Source organism: Temnothorax americanus, unplaced genomic scaffold (assembly GCF_048541705.1).
Source record: "Temnothorax americanus isolate GAGA-0224 unplaced genomic scaffold, ASM4854170v1 Scaffold77, whole genome shotgun sequence".
Classification (NCBI taxonomy): Eukaryota; Metazoa; Arthropoda; class Insecta; order Hymenoptera; family Formicidae; genus Temnothorax; species Temnothorax americanus.
In genome coordinates, this window is record NW_027509800.1 from 472,979 (window position 1) to 492,578 (window position 19,600).

The following is a 19,600-nucleotide window of genomic DNA, read 5'->3' on the forward strand; positions in this document are numbered from 1 at the left end:
GCCAACTGCCCGTCGAAAATTCGACGGAGTCGCCTGTCGCCCGATGGCGCCGTCCGTGCGCCCGACGGAGATGGAACGTAGCGCGGTCCGTGCGGGCGGAAGCGGGACGCGAGACGCGAGTATCCGTGTATCGTGTCGTGTATCGTGTCTTTGCCGCGCGCACGCGCGCTCGCCCGCCTCGCGCCGTCGCGCCGTCGCCCGCGAGGGTTACTATTTTAGTCTTTCTTTGGTTATATTTTCGCCTTCTCGCCTTCTCGTCGCCTCTTTCGATCGCGGCGGCGACGACGCTCGGACGCTGTCCGCCTTCGCGTTCACGTTCGTCGACGGCGCTGCACGGCGGCACGGCGCGATAACGAGAAGAAAAAGAGGATGCTTTTGCCCCCAGATTTTATTTCGCACTCGAATTCGCGTCCCGCGTCCCGCCTTCGCGAATCGAGGCTTCGCGAGCGGCGAGATCGAGTCTGGAATGCGAAAAGGGGGGCTGGGGGTTGGGGGCGAGAGCGAGTTGGGAGTTGGGCAGGTTGGGCTCGCGTCACTCGCCGACTCGCGTGGCGGTGGCGATGCACCCTGCATTCCCCGAGTTTCTGGTTTCTGGCGAGCGAGACGGGAGACGGGACGGGACGGGACCAGTCCCCGCAGTTCCGGCGGCACTTTCAAATTCTCGATCGTAAGGAAATTGCGAGAACGAGAACTCTCTCGCCAAATAAAATTAATTTTATCGATCCACGTTGATCCACGTCAAGCTCGCACTCACCGAATGTTTCCTCGTTCTTCTTTCATATTCGTTTCTTCTCCATTTCTACACGAATCTTTTTCAAATTTTCTATCTGCGCTTCAAAAAACATATAAACGTATTATAAGTTAAAAAAATTCGATAACGAGCGGTATAATCCGTTTTTCCAAGTTTTTCCATGTTTTATAAACGCGTGGAAGTTCGATCGCGAGTTAGCTCTACTATATTAATAAATTGTTATTTATAAATTATAGTCAATCTCAGACTGGTAAACAAATGCCTCTTTTTTTTTTAATTTGATCATCGATCTATAAAAGTACTTTTGTAATGAGTTTGAATCGTTTTTAGCTTCACGGGAGTTCGGCGTTCGAGAGGTTCGCGCGATAACCTAGAATGGGACAAAACTGCACGCCGCACGGCACGTTAACGATTGACGTGGACGACGATAAAATGTCGATATTACTTCCGGCATAATCATAGAGATCCTTTGCATAGAAATTCGAAATTCACGTGAGTGAATTAAACGACAAACGTGTCTCGCAGTTCCGTCCGGCACGAGGGTACGCGAGTCGAGGAGAGGAGCGCGCAAGGTGAAAACAAGAGAGCGCGTAGAGTGGCGTAGACCTTATTATCTCTTCTTCGAACGGTGTTTTTTTACGCGAGAGAAAAAAAAGACGGGTTTCACGCAACCCACGCAATTGGTACGTAATAATAATAAAATATTTGAATTTAAGACGTGCGCATTGCAGTTTTTATCATTGTTGAAGCATAACCTGACCGTTGTGCTTCGACGCTGGAACTTTGGTCTGTTCGTCAGGATTGTTAAAAAATTTTTATGCTGCAGCGACAGATTAATATTGCGCTGAGAAAGAACCGAGTTTCCGAAGAGATGGCTCAGCTGGAGCTGGATCCTCAATTTACCCAGGGGTTGCGACTCCTTTACTCTACCAACAAGGACTCTGCGGAGCAGCTGCGAGCTCTGTTGGACGAGGCGATTAAGCAAAAATATGGGCCGTCCAAGATGCTCTCCAACGTGCTGCATAAAAAGGTAATCGATATAGCTTGTTCCGTCGACGTGGGCCACGAAGCAAGAGCAGGTCTCCAAGGTTTTCTATTTGTTTCTCAGTACACGATGGAAGAACCAGTGTTGAGCGATCACAGCAGCAGCAGCAGCAGCAAGAAGAGCAAGAGTTCCAGCTCGTCCAAGCATTCGAGCAAGTCGAGCAAGAACAGTTCGCCAGTTAATTTGCCAGCGCGCGACACTCCACCGGACATCCTGCAGTCGGACGATACGTTGGCCCTGGAAATTCTGGAGGATGATCTTACGTGCGTTATTTGCAAGGGCATGGACGTCGGGGCGAGGAATAGGCTTGTGGAATGTCAGGAGTGTCATTCTTTGTACCATCAGGAATGCCATGTTCCCCATATCTTGGACTCCCAGATAGATAACGTGCCAAAACAAGTGTGGTACTGCTCTAACTGTACAAAGTCTCAGGTGTGTGGTTAGGCACATTTTATATTTCTCGGTGTCACATTTCATTTACTTACAAAAATTCTATCTTTATCATTAATCACCAATAAGGAACTCGCGTTAAATTTCAAATAAGATAATATACCGTATATCTCTTACTTGCCTAATGTTGATGAGAATATTTTATCGTAAGAATCCTCTATTTTCTCATTGCACGTGTATTAAACTTATAGACGCGAGAAGTCGTGTGAATCTTTTCCTTGTGCTATACGTCGAAATAATTTATTTTCAACGCGTTGCCATATACATTTAATATAGATTGGTGAAATATACCAAAGATTCTCTCTTCAGTTCGCAAATTAATAAATAACTGTAAATCTTGATTAACTATCGTAAGATCCGTTTTTGGAAACACCGGACGTATGCGGACTAAAATACGCATGCATTTGCTAATGTGACGTAATGAAAAAAATTTTTTCGATATAGATTTTATTAATCAAATATATTATTGTGACATACGGAAGGAGTAATTTATTTCGATATGTTAAATATAAAAAAATATTTACGTGATTTTCTGCTTCTAATGTCGTTCGATATGACTGCGGTAAGAAAATCATTTTATATATGATTATTATAATTTAGGTCTCGAAAGAAAGGTGTTCGCCAAAGACTGTGATAGAAAACAAATCTAAGGAGCAGAAAAAGTCTAGTTCAAGTAAGTATATAAGTACGAAAGCACGTTTTTAATTGACACACGTGTAAAATTAATCACTAAACTGTTAATTTTTATAGGCAGTGGAGCTAAGATAACACCAAATATCCATATTATCAGCGCGGATAAGAGACTGAAAGACATGATGAAGAAAGCTAAGCAGGACAAACGAAACACGGGTACTGCCACGAGTTCAAAGAGCTCTTCATCCAGTTCTCCTGCATTATCCTCAGCCAAATCTCAGGATAAATCGTTATTATATAAAATCAAGTCAGGGGTAGAATAAACTGCTTAATTTGTGAAAGAAAGAATAGCAAACAAAACGGTACGATAGCATATGCAAATAGTGTATTTTATAGAAATATAATATGGAACAGTTTTTTTTATTGATAACGTAATTATTTTGTAATTAATTTTGTTAATCTAGGAGAAAGGGCGACAATTTTTGTTGTTACTTTTTTATGAATATATTTTCGTACGACCAGAGAGAGTAAGACAGAAAGAGAGTAAGATAGAGTAAGAATCGCGCGTCCCATTATGACAAAGACAGAAATTCTAGATAGATGACGTTATTAATGTGTATTTATATTGAAGTTTAATCTCGAATTACATTCAATCGATATTAATACAATTGGGCCTTGTGTAGTGTCTGAATTTCTTACTGCCTATATAAATACAATTCCATATTATACAATTTATTAATAATTGTACAAACGTGCCATGTAAATTTGTTATTTTTAAGCTTTCGCATTATTATTACAAAAATATTAAGTATGTAGAAAATAATGACATAATATTACTATCGCGCTAATAATTATTACACACGTAACATCGTTCGTAATACAAGTCTGCGTTGATAGTTTTAATGTAAATATACAATAGATCATTTTTTGATACCTTTTTATTGAGATATTTATAAAAGGAAAGCGATAAAATTATATAAACTTCACATATTTCAAGATTACGCATTAATTGTACTATTATATATATATATATAGCATATACACAATTTTCGTCACCAAAATCAACTCGTACCGAGTACGCTAATTTATTACTGGCGTAACGATACAAGATCGACGCCGGAATTGATGTTAGTGTCAAAAATGCACAGTGGAAAACTATAACACACGCGCCAAGTACGTTCTAATGTATACAAGATATACATATAAACTCGTGTATCTCCGCGAATGCGGAGGTGATTTAGTTGCATACAAGAACTCCGAATTAACATAACGACTTGCGTAACGACACTTGACGACTTTTGAATAGGATAATTCCGAAAAGTTCACGTTTTACGTATCCGTATATTTATAGTAACGATATTTAGATCTTAGCGCATCACACAACGAGCTGTGATAATTTTACACGGGCACGCGGCGCTGTATCGCGCTCGTCCAATTACAATAAAAATCTTTACAAAGACTCCCCCGGAAGAGAATTTTGAACCTCGGAGGTCCACGAAGGACCAGAAAATCGATCGCCATCTCCGCACGTGTCTTTGTGAGCACGATTCGGACGAATGGCGACAAATTATAACGATCCAAATTACAGGACACGATCCACCGTGTCCCGATCCCGTAAGGCTGATAGCAGGGTCTGTACAGCTGAGACTGCGGGTGGGCAAAGAATAACGAAGAGATAACGAGATGCGAGTCGTTTATAATACCAATATATTTCTTGCGATTTTTCGTTTTAAATGCACGTAGTCATTTGTCCCTACGTCCCATCGACAATTTGGCAAGAATCATTTCGTTCTCTCGAGTGTCACTTCAAGTCTACTCGTGCGCGAGATCGGCGAGATGAGATGGGGGGAGGAGTAGGCTCAAGTACTATGTACAATGGAGGGGAAAGAGAGAGAGAGAGACAGAGAAAGGGGGCTACTTGCGAGGGGTTGAAATTACACACATACACTCACACGTGGATACGTACGCAATTATACACGCGCAACAAGCGTGTAAAGGCATTGTTGCGCTCGGCTTGATGAACAGTAGAAGACAGACACTTCTCCAGGATACTTTTAGTGGCAATCAAGGCTGGTCAACATACGTCCTTATTTTTTTTTTTTTTTTTTTTTTGCAATCTCAAACAATCCGCTACCGAAGACATATCTTTTTAGGACCTAGGACGCTGATTCAGAACGGAACGAGGACAACAGTTGTCCAATATTGGGGTCAATTATCACTCAATTATCAGCAATTAAGATTAAAATAGAATCTAATCGAAATAACGCGCGCTTCAACCGGAAGGATTTCCCGGAGGCGAATGTACATATACAAGAGAAATGTCCTTAACGGGGAAAAATTATTGGGATCATCCCTTCCATTCTCTTTCTCTCTCTTTTCTCCCTCTCGTCGAAGCTTAACAAAGGGAGCTTTCCAGCAAGCGACACAGGTCGACACAAGCATCGTTCTATCTTTCTTTTTTGGTAATGAGCAACAAAGATAAAACGATACTTGTGTCGAGTTGTGTCGCTTGCTGGAAAGCTCCTAAAGAGTAATAATAATCTTAATTCGACACACGACGTGTTCGGATTTATATATATATATATATATATATATATATATATATATATATATATATATATATATATATATATACACTACGAAGCATGACACACTAATTTTGCCCCACGGACGCCGCGAATCGCCTCTCCTTTCAGTCCTCCGTTACGTTATTAATTACAAACGTTGAATTGCAGAATTGACAAGCTTTTCAAATGGATGGAGTCGACTTCCGACCGTACGGCCCGCCGGGAAACTCTGCCGCGTGCTTCCCCGGTATTTATTTTAAGACGCTCACGGTTCTGCACCTTCGTGGCCGCCGTTTTTAATGAAATATTCAGCGGACACGCCGACACGCAGCGTATAGAGGTAGCGTCAATATTTTACCGTTCGCTTCTTCCCCGATAGCGGGTATACACACGCGCGCGCGCCTCCGTCCCTTGCATGCTTACATTTATTTTTATCACCCGCTTGTGACACACAAACGTGTAAAGATTATAAGAAGCGAAATCTTAACGAGAGAAACCAGATAGAGAAACGGATATATATAAGCGCATTTTCTTTCCTTTCTTTCCCTTATCCTTCGACGCGGCAGAGCTGCGAGCCCTCGTACGTTCGCAAAGTATAGGGTGACGCTATATGAATTATATCACGCTCGAACGTTGCCCGACATATATAATATTTTACATGCCGCATGGGAGTATCCTCCAACTGAATTTCACCGAAATAACAACGTTCCGCGCCTGTCGTGAGGCCAACTGGCACCCCGATAATAGCGACGACACGCGCACGCGGGTGCTTGCATGTGTGTGTGTGTGTACATATACGAATACGTGCGCACGAGCGTGTCTCCATGTACGTCAATCTGTACGACGCGATATATATTCGAAGAGACGCAAAGCGGCAAAGAGAAACGCCCGTATTCGCGCCGCATGTTTTAACGCTAAACGCGCGCAACGTCGCGAACGCCGTTTAACGGCGAACGCGCGACTGGAATACGAGATACGAGATCGAGCGCAATTTGCCGTTCCTCTCCCGCTTTTTTTCCCCCGCGATAATACGCGATGATACGCGGGAGGGTTCCCCTTTGACGGGGAAAAATCTCTGTGTCTGCACGCGGACGATTCGGCGATGCGGCTCGACCTCTCGCCTCTTTAAATGCGAAACATGGCATGTGGCAGTGACAATAAATAAATAAAATAAAATAAAATAAAATAAAAACGGAATCAGAAGGCTGCGCGTACGTTAGAACTTGACGAAGGACGTTTGTTCACTTGTGTGTATGTGTACAGGACTCGGTATATAGCGACGGCAATTCTCTGTCGTTGTATCTCTCCTCCGCGAGTTGACCGGAAACAACGTTAACGGCAGTGTGCTCCGCGGTGCGGTCTAATCGCGACCGCCAGCTTAGTTCCGGCTCTCTTCCTCGCACATACATATACGTATACATATATATAATATATAAATTCTTAAATATAAGTTTGTGTCTTTTTCTTTTTTTGTTTATTAAATAAGTAATGACGGCTTTTTTATACATCGTTGGTGTAAAGTGGAAACCGAAAGGTGTACGATACTTTCAACGCAGGACGAGCGAGGTGCAAGCCGGTCGCACCGTCTCTCGCCCGTATCATGGGTACAATCGTCAATTTAATCATGTATCTCACACACCAAGCGTACTTTCGTTATCCTGCTCGCGCGGACTTTCGATACCGGATCGAAATTCGTTAACAGGGAGAGGGAAAAAAAAAGAGTACTTCATTGCGAATGTCCGCTTACCAATCTGCGCGCACCGAGCTCGAATGTGAAAATTCCGCGAGTGGAGCACATTACATATAAATACCGCGCGACTTCGGGGGTTGAATTCGCGGACGGGGACGATGGCACCTCCGCGAACCTCAAGCTCTACGTACGTAGAAAAATTTACACGAAATACGTTTGCGATAATGGGGGGGGGATGGGGGGAATTCGGTCTCGAAAACGAAAATCTCCGTTAATCTCGTTCGGGGGAAGACTGCGTCAAGCGGTAGCAAATTCGCTCGCCTCGCGCGAAGTCGGGATCTCCACAAGTAAACGGTATGTTAATTAATTAGCGAAATCGATCGCGACGGTCCACGTGCCGGGAGGACCCGATAATAGAAATGATACCGCGCGCGCGCCTATTTTATTTAGGGGCGGAAAACCGTGCCCGGGAACGAGCGGATCTCTCACCGCGTCGAGACAGATGGCACACGTACATACGTAAAAAGGGACGTTATGTTCCACTTAAAGAGTCAGAAACGGGCATGCGGATACGGATAATTCGTACGATCCGATTACAAAGAGGACGTGCACACGACGAAGTGTAAAAAGACTCACAGTTAGCACAGATTGACGTACATCCGCGGTCGAGAGAGAGAGAGAGAGAGAGAGAGAGAGAGAGAGAGAGAGAGAGAGAGAGAGAGAGAGAGAGAGAGAGAGAGAGAGAGAGAGAGAGAGAGAGAGAGAGAGAGAGAGAGAGAGAGAGCTCCTCGGTAATATAAATAAATACGATACACGTGCATGTAATAGAGAGAGAAAGGGGAACACACAGGTTGCCGCGAATGGTCGCAAACGCGCGGGGGAGCCTGGAGACCTGGGAGTGTAATTGAAATTACGACGCGCGAACGTATTAAGTACAAGAGTGTGAGCACGTCCCCAGCCTCCCTGGACCTATACCGATGACTCGCCGATCAATCTTCGTTGCGCCTTCGATTGAACGACGAGTTTCTTACATTGGCTCTGAACGGATCGACAGACTTCGTAAAAGTGCGCGACTCGGAAAAAACTTGGCAGTGCGTGCCGAATACGAGAATCGTTACTAATTTTCCGCCGGTATTACACAACGCGAGGGTCATTAAGAATTTCCTTAGAAAAAAAAAAAAAAATATATATGCAAGTTAAAAAGGAAACTGCCAGTCTTATGTTAACTAAAAAGTAAGAGTTAGATCTTTTAAAGAATACTGCGTGTCGTTGTGCCACGACGAGTGTCCGCTAAGACCTTATTGCGACAATAGCACATAAATCTCGGCCAGAGTATATATCAGTGAATACAAAAACTTCTCTTCAGCACGATCAAAACAGTCTATAATAGTCTCGCGACGTGATTAATGTAAAAAAGGTCCGTTTCGTTTTGCATCTGTTACACTTAATAATATAGCATAATTAATAGGCAGCATTAATAGTTTTATATATATATATATATATATATATATATATATATATATATATAGATAGATAGATAGATAGATAGATAATAATAATAATAATAGAGAAATAATAATTAATAACCGTTGATATCGTAATAATAATAATAATAATAATAATAATAATAATAATAATAATAATAATAATAATAATAACACAATAATATAATAATACGTACAATGGAAGATAAAAATTTTTAGATGCTCCACAAAATGGCCTTTCTAAAAAATTATTCGCACTTCGTAAACTACCACGTATATAGCAGATCTAGAGAGACTCAGAAGCAAAATAAGAGATAAAAAGATAAAAGAAAACAATTTCTTCGTTCGACAATATACGTAGATAGGCCTAGAGTAGACTGAGCTGCTCTTATAACTTTTAACTCTTAAATTTTTTTTAACGTTACTTTAATCGCCTTAATTTAATATTATCTGTTACTCTGTCTCTGAATTATAAGGGTGCGTAACCCCCAACTTATAATACATATAGTCCCTCTCTAACTAGCTCACTACAATCCGTGGAGGTGTGTTGCGCATGATTCTTTGCTTTATATATATATTTTTCATATATATATATATATATATATATATATATATATATATATATATATATATATATAACATATTAATAATTATATATATCATAATGAAGATAGTAGGCATAGCCACTCGTGCTCGGATCACAGACTACTCGCTGCCGTACGTCGCTCCCGTACAAACAGTCTGGTGGACACTATGGCTTTCTCTCACTTACCATTAGACATGTTAATTTTACTTTATGTTATGTATTCCGTATTTACGTACACACGTATAGATATCAGGTCGGCCATAAAATTTTACATTTTAAATTTCTTCCCTAATAAGTATTTGCACCGATCCACGTCTCGGATCCTCAAAAGAGTCTCGACAGAGAAAGCACGACGGCGTTGTACGAGAGTAAAGGGTTAAAATAACTTAATATTACATAAGACAACCAAATATCTCTCGTTTATCCCCCCTACGATACGATAACAATAATCACCCGCGAAAAAATATCTTACAAATTGAGATTCGTTCGAATTCGATGAGATTTATATATAAATACTTTGCTCGTTTCCTAGAGAGATTCAATAGGCGTCTGTCCAGCGTCGTGATTTAAGGATCAGAGGCGCGTACATTGCCTACCAATATCCATACATGTTTACAAGCGTATTTCGGTATGGCCAACACGTAAAGACGGTAAAATACTACCACGAGAACTGTCTATCCCGTGACCTATCGCCTGACTAGCCCTAACGAAATCGCGTGTATCTTTTTTACGGCATTGTTATTCACACGGTGTGTTGTAATGTGTAATATTTGTACATATGTAACGAGGTGTATCTGATGCATGAAGTGGAGGCACTAGTCAGTGTTTCTGGAGAGGTTGACGGGTCCTGGGATGGAAGTGAGGAGGGTATGTCAGCAGGCACTGGTCTCTTCTCCCTCGAGCGTGTACGCTACGTTTTCTAGTCTATGAGCTAGGTGTAGTTTGCGACAGCCCACATCTGTCTCCAAGGCCTCTAGGATCTGAAAAGAATTTTATAAAACACCGTCACGGCCTGATCTTACTGACCGAAATCCTGAGAGGGAACGGGCGATTGTGATAATATAATCGATTAAACGTGTTACTCACTTGTTCATAATACTTGCTGACATAGATGTAGAGCTCTTTCAGCGCCGCGATCACATCGAACTCGTTGGCGTGAGACGCGCTCAGTTGCTGCATGGCACTAGACATCTCCTGGTCGGTGATCTGCGGCAGTCTTTGCACATCCGTATAGAATCGACCGACTTTCTCGCGATAGTGCGGTATGTCCTTGGCGAAGAGCAGCTTGTTAGACGGCGAGTCCTTGCCCAGTCTGTGTTCCGTCATCGAGCACGAGTCCATGAACGTCTGCGCGATCACGGAGAGACTCGAGTCCACCGTCGTGGACTTGTTTATGTCGAACATGAAATCTGGATTCTTGATAAAGTTCACCCAGAACCGGAGCGGCAGACTGTTCGACTTCCACGCGTGCGCCACTTCCGGATCGACGATGCCGTGTTTCTTGGCAGCCTCGTCGAGGAGATCGAACAACCATTTAACCGCGCCAGGCAACGCCTCGTTGGCGGTCAGTATGGTGTTTAGAAAATCGTCGACGAACTTTTGTACGGTGCCCTTCGTCGATAGCAATCGCGTCAGAAATATTTCCGGGATCGCCTTGTGCGTTCGCTCGGGATGATGGTGCTTGTTGCTTCCGGTGAAGCCCAAGCCGGGCGGATAATGCACATCCTCGATGGGCCTTACCAAATGATAGAGCCGCTGATTGCCGTCATGGGCGCTCTCGACGTCGCCGTTCGCCGTTATGATGGGCGGCGAATGTTGGGAGTCGAAGTACAAGCCGGTCACGGGATGATTGTACGTTACAGGACTGATCAGCCCGTGATTGGGCGTGGATGGAAGATGCGTGGACGAACAATGATTCGAGTGCCGGTATAGATGATGATGCGACGGCTGGTGGTGCGGATGAATCGACGGCTGCTGCTGCTGCTGCTGCTGCTGCAGCTGCAGGTGATAATGCGAGGGCTTGCAATTATGGCAGGGCGGTTTACACGCCACCGAAAAGCCGTCGTTTTGCCGGGGAATCAGCGACATCACCGCCGATTCCTTGACGCCGTAGTGCGCCAGCGTGTTTATCTTCTTCCATTCGCCGCAGCACTTGGTCGTGAGATCCTCATCCTGGAGGGTCAAGTGACCACCACGACCGTGCCGCCACTCCAGATCTACGTCATGTACGGACGGCCTCAGCGAAAACGGAGTATTCTTGTACAGCGCGTCGAGAATCTTGGACTTTACCTGGCTTATGGTATCGCAGTCTAGAACCTTACACTGTATCTTCTCGTCGAGATCGTCCTGCACCACGTGCAACGTGACGATCGTGTGCTCGATTTGCTCGCGCAGGAGTCTCTCTTCCGAGAGAGAATATCTCGCGTCATGCGTTATTACGTCCACCGGTCCTTTCTCTATCTGATGCTTAATCGCCTTGAACAGCAGGAACAAGGACGAGCCGGCATAGTCTTTTAGGTAATTGTACATACAGAGCGCCATCCAATTCGTCAGCATCTTTTCCACCACGGATTCCGTTCTCCTTAACATGAGCTGCGGATGCTTCGTGTTCACCGCTTTGTCAATCAGTCTCAACAATAGGTTCATTAGTATATCGGTGGCATATTCCATCTTACCCATTAGAACAACCATGAGTAAGGAAGCGACGTTCACTTTGTCCCTAATATTAAAGTCCTTCTGAGCCTCCAAGGTTTCTATGAACGTCAGCACAAAGTACTTGTTGTTGACGAGCTGCTCGAACTGTATCATTGCCGCATCGTAGTTGGTCCGCGAGACATTGCTGCGTGAGCGCGGGTCGTTCAATATAGGATGGTCAATTACCCCGGGGAAAAATACTTTCATAATGTAGTTTTTATGATCGAGAGTGGGTATACCCGACGACTCGAGATCCGCGGTCAAATCCGTCATATCCGTTTGCAGTTCCGCAAACGCCTGTTTGCACTCCATACGGACGTTGCTCTCGAGCGTATCCATCTGTATCTGTATGCGCTTGTATTCTCGCTCCGCCTGCGTGCTCTTACGACGGTATATCACCAGCACCAGAACGAACAGGAAGATGAGACCGAAGGTGCCGGCGGCAATACCGGCGATTGCTTCCGGCGGTATTGGATAGGACTTGATGACCTCGTAGCGCAAATAACCGATGGGAAAGCGTAGGCTGCGACCGACCCGTACCGCCACCAGAGGCAGTCCGCTCTCGGTCTTGATGCCGAGCTCGTCCGTGTCGGCGGGTTGTTGATCCGGCGGCGTGCAGACCAATTGCGTGAGAGCGAGCGACGTTACGTTGCAGGGCATGATACCCACGGTGACATTTACATCGGACTCGTCGCTGGCATAATTGAGATTCTCACCCTCGATCACCAGCGTGTCCCCCTTGTACAGCTTGACATTTCGTGGAAATGGAAAGAACTTTGGATCTTCGACGTAGAGCAGTCGATTACGAAGACTTTGCTTCTCCAAATCTCTCACGCTCTCCACGTTATCCATGATAAAAGCGATCTTGAGAGACAGCTGGGATTCCTTTAGTCTCAACGAATGCGGCGACGAGGTAGCTTGAGCATTGGCGGCCGCCGAACGTTCGGCGCGTCGGATCGAGGTAAACCTCTTGGCAACGCTCGGACTCGGACATTCCATTTGCGTAGGATTCAGGACGGTGCAAACGGTTCTGTTCACCGGCAACTGCTCGTTATCGAAGTAAACCTCCATCTCGGGTTTTTGAATGGTGTCCAAGTTTGTGCCATGTACGGTGATCATGCGGCCGCCTGAGGCAAAGCTCCTCAGTGGCTTGATCTCCATGATGGTCGGGTCGTGAGTATAATTATACGGATTGTCCATAAGAGTGCGATTCGCACCATCGATGCTCAGCGTTAGTCTGTGAATTCGCCTGACGCGGCCCGACTTACTGGTCACGCAAGTCAACCTCGTACTGCTCGCTTGGGTCGCGTTCACGTGGCACGGCAACTCGTCCAGATACGCCGATATCGTGCTACCGATGTTAAGATATTTACCGGTGATGGCGAGTTGCGTGCCGCCGCTCTGTGGCCCGACCGACGGATACACGCCTGACAGACGTATGTCCTTGTAATTGAACAGCACCGCGCTCTCCGTGTAACCGGCGTCGTTGCCGACCACAACGGACGCCGCATCCGTGGCCTCGTGCCGACCGGTACGGCAAACGATGCGCACCGACACTTCATAGTCCACCAGGGTGCACGGAGTGTTGCCGATGTGTATCTTACCCTCCACGTCACTCTCCTTCAACCCAAGATTGCTACCCTCGATCGTCACCAGCGTACCGCCCTCGATCGGCCCACTCAGCGGCTTGATCATATCTATTCGGGGTTTTGGACACTCGGTGAACGGTGACTGTAAACACGAATGCCGGTACACGCAGCTATTCCCGCACCAAGTGCACTCAAACCGAGCGTCCCGCGTCACGCACAAAGAACAGTCCGCGTGCTCGCGATGCGAGCCGAGCACTTCGCACTTGTATAAAATTATCGTCGTCTTGTCCACGTGGTGATTCGTGTTCCAAACAACCGTCACTTCGGCCTCGTATTCGCCGCTGACCGCCTCGTAAGAATATACGGTCTTGTCACACACGATAAAACGGCTGCTGTCCACACGAGCCTGTACCTTCAGATTGGCACCCTCGATGCTAACGATGCACTGGAATCCACTGTGGCCCACCTGCGGATGCGGCAAGTTCTCCACCTCGAGCACTATCTCCTTAGGCACGCTATTTGGCAACATCAACGGCTCTTTGCGTTCCACGAATCTCGGACAATATTGCGCGCCATGCGCGGCAAGATTAGCTTGGTTTTGCTAAAACAAAAACAAAAATAATAATAATAATAATAATAATAATAATAATAATAATAATATATCGTAGTAGTACAAGTTACGACAGACGAGTTTGTAGACAAAAGATATAAGACGCAACAGATTAAGCAAAACTTACGTTTTCCCCCGATATAATGCCCTGACAGCTAGTATTGTGAGTGCACTTGTTGTCGTAGACGCACCAGCTACACGCCCATTGCGACTTTACGCACTCGGTGCACACGGTGTGTCTAGAACAATCGAAAAACGCAAAGTTGCGCGAAACGAAGTCTTTGTTCGTTTCACTCGATCGTACGGACAGCGGTACGAGCACATGATCGGCGCCCTCGGGAATGTTGGGTCTCTCCACGACGGGTGGTGTAGGGCAGGATAGTCCGAAACCGGTCATCAGCGCGTCTATTGGCTCGGCGTTACCAAAAACGCACTTGTAATTAGCGCCCGTTGGTAATTCCGGCAAAGTTCTAATTGTTAATTGCACCGTGGTCATCCGATTAATGGGCATACGGTCGGGTAGAACCTGCTCGAAATCGATGCACTGTTGACCCGTGCCGAGGGACAACCATCGTGGACTGCTGTGACTTGCCTTTTGACAATCTCCTCTCACAGTGCATCTGTGGGCAAAAAAATTTTCACATTATTATTATTATAATACAAATATAGCTATAACATTGAACAATTTGATATTTGCGAGGAATATAAAATTTTTGTACGCAAAGTGTTCCGTATATAATAACCAATTTACCTCTTTTCTAAAGAACACCAGCCACAGTAAGGATCTTTCGCGTCGAGGCAACTGCTGCAATTGGTATAACCACTGCAATGCTCCACTTTGACCTTCGATATCTTCGAGGAGGATAATACATAGATGTATTCGCCATCCGGTGAAATCAGCGTGTCAGGCAATAGCTTTTGTCCCTTGTCAATCGTAACGCTTTCGTAGACGAACGCTTCAACTCCAGACAGTAAGACCTTTTTGAGAACGCCATCGTTCGTGCCGAAAAACGCTACGGTATGGCTCTCGGTGTTGGCGATGGTAACCGAGGTAACAAACGTATCGGGAAAATGCAGAATAGCCTGGCCTGTGATTGGCGATACGCCCGAAATTTTTAATCCGACCTCACAGAAGTTGAGAATATTCCCCGTAGTCTGCAAAGCAAAATAATATATATAACGTAGAAAATAGCAAAATCAAATTTCTAACGCTTATTCTTTCCATTGGTTAAACGTTTACTTACACCGGCGGTAGGACACTTTCCATCTTGTATAGGACCGCTGACGTAACCCATATTTCGATACTTGATGCTACCGTTGAAGCACATGTGAATATTTTCGTTGAACTTGGTCTCGATGTCTTGCAGGCTGTAGACGCAAACCGCCGAACGTGACAGAGGCTCATTCGTGATGCCTCTGCTGGGCGAAAATACAGAAACGAATACCGGATCGCCAACGGAGATACCGAGTTGCATGGCCAGATCGCTGCCCGCCGCCGCGACTTTCGCGTCCTGCACCAAGTTGTAACGGTGTTGCTTGCCGTCCCCTAGATCGACCGTACACTGCAGAGTTACTTCAGTGTAGCTGTCGTAATTCGGATCGCTTATGCAACTTCGCGCCAGCCTGGAGACGTATCCCAGTTCTTCTTGCTCGGGCAGGTACGATTGTTTCTGCACCAGGACGAAGTACGCGTAGTCGCTCGCGTTAAACCCGTACACGTACTTGACCAGAAAGTGATCTCGATACTTGACGTCGATGTACACGATCGACTGCTTGTTGAACGTGTACTCGGCGAATTCCAGATTGTCGAGATTCCTGCTGGAGATAGCGGGCACATCGTGACGGTAATCCCCTTTGTTGGTGAAGGTCGTTCCTACGTAGAGTATGTTCGTCTGCCCCCACGGATTGTATTTCTCGGGCCCGATGAAAGCGTACGTGGACGAGTTCTCGTCATTGGCAGCCACGCTGAGAGGAATAAATTCTGGCTTGATGGATATGTTGGACATTTTGTATTTTTCGCAAGCGCCTTGAAGAAGGGAGCCACAGGCGATTAACGTTTGCGACTCGAGGTTGGCGATTAGTAGCTCGTTCACATTATCCATTAAGGAAGTGGGTATATCTCTCGTCATGCAACCTGTTGCGTGACACTGAGGATTGTCCAGTCTCGGTCCTAAAATAAGAAGATTCTCTCTCTCATTATCCATTGTAACCCTTGAGAGATAGAGAGAGAGAGAGAGAGAGAGAGAGAGAGAGAGAGAGAGAGAGAGAGAGAGAGAGAGAGAGAGAGAGAGAGAGAGAGAGAGAGAGAGAGAGAGAGAGAGAGGAACCAACCTGTTGAGACATACTCCTCCAGTTTGAGATTCGAATCGAGTTGAAAGAGTCTGTTGATCGCGCCTCCATAGAGCCTTCCCGTGGAAGGATCTATAGCGAGATGATTAAATCTCAAAGCTCCCTCTCTGGTTGCATTGGCGTCCAAGGGAAAATGTCCGTATCGCTGTCCATTTCCCGCGGGGAACTGCGCCAGTACGTGCGGGGATCTGTTCTCCCGTATCGGTGGAACGGTGCTAGCGGGAGTGTCTATCGCTGCGGTCGCCAATATCACTAGGAACCATGTGGCAATGGACATGGATGAGAAGGATAATCGACGAAGGAGTGGCGGCAATGGCACTTGCAGAGGCGTCACTGTAGGCGATTTGGGAAATGACTGGGTAAGTCCCAGGAATCTCATGGTGCGTACGCGACAGCTGACAAAGCACGTGCGCACACGCGTGGCGTGTGCGTCAGTGCGTACGCAGGTCTAGGAGAGGAAACGTAAAAGGTATCAGGGTACGCGCCCCGCCGCTGGTGGCGAGCCAGTGTTGACGCAGTACTACCAGCTATGCTCGAGCACAGGCACCGACATGTCGATCATTGTCTGGCATCCCTGAAACATTACGAGGAAATTATATCAAATAGGTAAGCGTGAATAAATTGTATCGCATATGCGCACCGATTAACCATTCGACGCGTTAGGAAGCTTCAAATTATACAATTCGTATTTTTCACTCGTTTTAGAATTATTATCTCGACACCCTACGCGCACGTTAATTTTGTCATATTTCGCGTTATTATTCCGGCGAGGCAAGTGTCTTCCAACCTCGAATTTTCCTTCTCAGGTCCAAAAAGAAGAAAGTAACGGTAATACACGCACGGAGCAGAAGTACGCTAGACGCAGATTTTCGGAACAACCTTAAAAAACGCGCGGCAGCGACTCGAGCAAAATCCGTAAGTATACGCGATGCGTTAAAAAAAGAAGCGTGAAGCGTGACGAAACCCCACGCCGAATATCGGTAGCGCGAAGCGCCGCAGTCCCGGTCCCGGACACTCCGCGCGTCGCGTACACGCTGGCAACGCGCTTCCGTTCGAGAGGTTTCCCGTCGACGACCACCAACGACCACCGAGAGGCGTAAATAGAAGAGGAGCTCGCCGAGTCTCCCTAACAATGAAGAGGCACAACGGCGAGGCGAGGGGGCAGATGGCTCCACGCATTTCGGGCAATACCGTAGCACGCGGCACGCGGCACGCACCGCCCTTCATTAGCGTGGCCAACGTAGCTGCACTTGACAGCTAAGGCCACTGTCTTCGCACAAAGGCAAGGATACTCCAACTCCAACTCTTCCACCAACCCCGTTCCGTCGCCCCTCCCTCACCCCCGTCCCCCCACCACCTTTTCCCATTCCCATTCCCATTCCCGTCACGATCACATCGCCTACCAAAACACGCAACACGGCCGCGGGGACGACGCCGTGTAAAGACGCTGAGAGAATTCCGATCGTAGAATGGAACGGGAACGGAGGGCAGGCACCCCCGATGCCCGATTGCTCCGAGCGAGCGACGATATCGGGGCTATCGGGCGAGACGCCAGGGCCGCCGCGCCACCTCGTCTCGTATGTCTCTCGCCGAGTCGAGTCGAGTCGCGCGCGGCTGGGCCAATTTACCTTGCTCTTGCTCGCTGCGCGTCGCAGGTCGCGGTCGCGGATACACGCTGCGGGTACGTTGCTCGAATGCTCGCACTCGCACAACGGCGCGGGCGTGATCGCTACGGCACATCGCGGATGTGCGGCATGCTCGCTCGGAATGCTCGCGGATGGAGGAGGCTCCCGGCTCGCGTAGATAGGCACTGGTCGCCACCACGAACGGGCTGTCGCTGTTGCTGCCACTGCCACTGCCACTGGCCGACTGGCCGTCGCCGCCGCCGCCGCCGCCGCCGCCAGATCCGGATGATGATCCGCGATGCTCGCGTACCGTCTCGATACCATAAGTCGGCGCCGCGCGAAGCGCCGAGCGGCCCGTCCGTGTCGCCTCACTACGCAACACTGCAAACGGCGGAGTCGAGATCAGCCGCCATTAAAATTCGTTCGACACGGGACACGGGGCACGGGGCCGCTGCACGAGTTTAGAGGCGCGAGGCGCGAGTCGCGGCCGTCGAGGGTCGGGGCTACGGCTACGGCATGCGCCGCTGCTCACTGCTCCCTCTTACTCTTTCTCTTTCTCCCTCCTCAGTCCTCGGTCCTTCCCTCTTATCGCGGATCCTCCTCCGAGTCGGTCTCCACTCTTTACTCCCCCTCCCTTTCTCTTTCCGTACAAGCTCAACGCATGCATGCACACCTATGACCTATGTAGTAATATACGGGATGTCCCGAAACTTTTCTCTTTGATTATCAATACTCTGCTCCAAGAATTAATCCGAGACGTTGAACTTTTTGTCCTAAAAGTTAAGAGGTCGAGATAGTTTTTTGTTACAAAGTTCGTCAATATTATAAATTATAAACGTTCGATTACTCTACGAACAATTGTTTCTACTTGCGATCCCAAAAGTTCGAAATTCGATCGAAATTTTTTACGAATACAGAAACTATTGATAAATTCACGTCGACTAATTAAGCCTCTGATATCTTTTGTTAAACGTAGGATACGATTTCTGGGATATCGCGTTCCGATGTATACCTGGATATGTGGACGCATCACGCATGTGCACGCGTCCATCGCGCCTGCACACTGCACATATGACGACATATGTGTCAATTGTCATATGTGGCGAACGAAGCGCTCTCCCGCGGCAAGGCGCCAGGCGGGTAAAGGCAATCGTAGCTCACACACTTCACGTTCAGGCAAAAAAAGTCCACGCTTCAATTTCACCTGATCAGATCTGATACTTTAGCAAATATCATATTTGGTTGATCTAACAAAAAAATCTAATAAACAAAATTGTGTATATATATATATATATATAGGTATATATGCGCGCGATTTGTACAGAGCATGAAATTAAATGGTCTTATTTAGGGTCTATTTTCTATTGCTAAATTGGCTGCGCTAGTTCAGTTTATCTTTTTTACTCCACATTGAAGGGAAAAAGATAACTAGTGCAGCTAGTTCAACAATATAAAACAGACCCATTGTTCGTCAGCTTATCGTGCGACGTGAAGTTAGTTCCAAACGATCGAAATGGCCGTTTATCG

The 19,600-nt window shown here is 46.5% G+C and overlaps 2 protein-coding genes across 6 annotated transcripts; one reads left to right on the plus strand and one right to left on the minus strand.

Annotated features, from left to right (window-relative positions):
- The first annotated feature begins 238 nt into the window (after positions 1-238).
- LOC143906876 (integrator complex subunit 12) lies at positions 239-4,642 on the plus strand. 3 transcript variants are annotated; one of them, XM_077423212.1, is made up of 6 exons: positions 239-667; positions 1,277-1,434; positions 1,578-1,781; positions 1,860-2,228; positions 2,847-2,919; positions 2,997-4,642. In XM_077423212.1, exons 1-6 carry the CDS (start codon positions 370-372, stop codon positions 3,200-3,202), a joined length of 1,308 nt encoding a protein of 435 aa, XP_077279338.1. In that variant the 5' UTR covers positions 239-369; the 3' UTR covers positions 3,203-4,642. The 3 variants fall into 3 exon arrangements, with proteins under 3 accessions (XP_077279338.1, XP_077279339.1, XP_077279340.1); XM_077423213.1 differs by having other exon boundaries at positions 597-667; positions 1,082-1,434; XM_077423214.1 differs by lacking the exon at positions 239-667 and adding an exon at positions 741-1,001 and having other exon boundaries at positions 1,082-1,434.
- Positions 4,643-4,966: 324 nt separating this feature from the next.
- On the minus strand, positions 4,967-19,344 carry Plexb (plexin B). 3 transcript variants are annotated; one of them, XM_077423190.1, is made up of 7 exons: positions 18,077-19,344; positions 16,431-17,022; positions 15,344-16,269; positions 14,851-15,254; positions 14,227-14,719; positions 10,293-14,090; positions 4,967-10,186 (listed from the first exon to the last, which is right to left on the minus strand). In XM_077423190.1, the coding sequence occupies exons 2-7, from the start codon at positions 16,825-16,827 to the stop codon at positions 10,079-10,081; spliced, it is 6,126 nt and encodes a 2,041-aa protein (XP_077279316.1). In that variant the 5' UTR covers positions 16,828-17,022; positions 18,077-19,344; the 3' UTR covers positions 4,967-10,078. The 3 variants fall into 3 exon arrangements, with proteins under 3 accessions (XP_077279316.1, XP_077279318.1, XP_077279317.1); XM_077423192.1 differs by lacking the exon at positions 18,077-19,344 and adding an exon at positions 17,640-17,768; XM_077423191.1 differs by lacking the exon at positions 18,077-19,344 and adding an exon at positions 17,089-17,735.
- Positions 19,345-19,600: the final 256 nt, after the last annotated feature.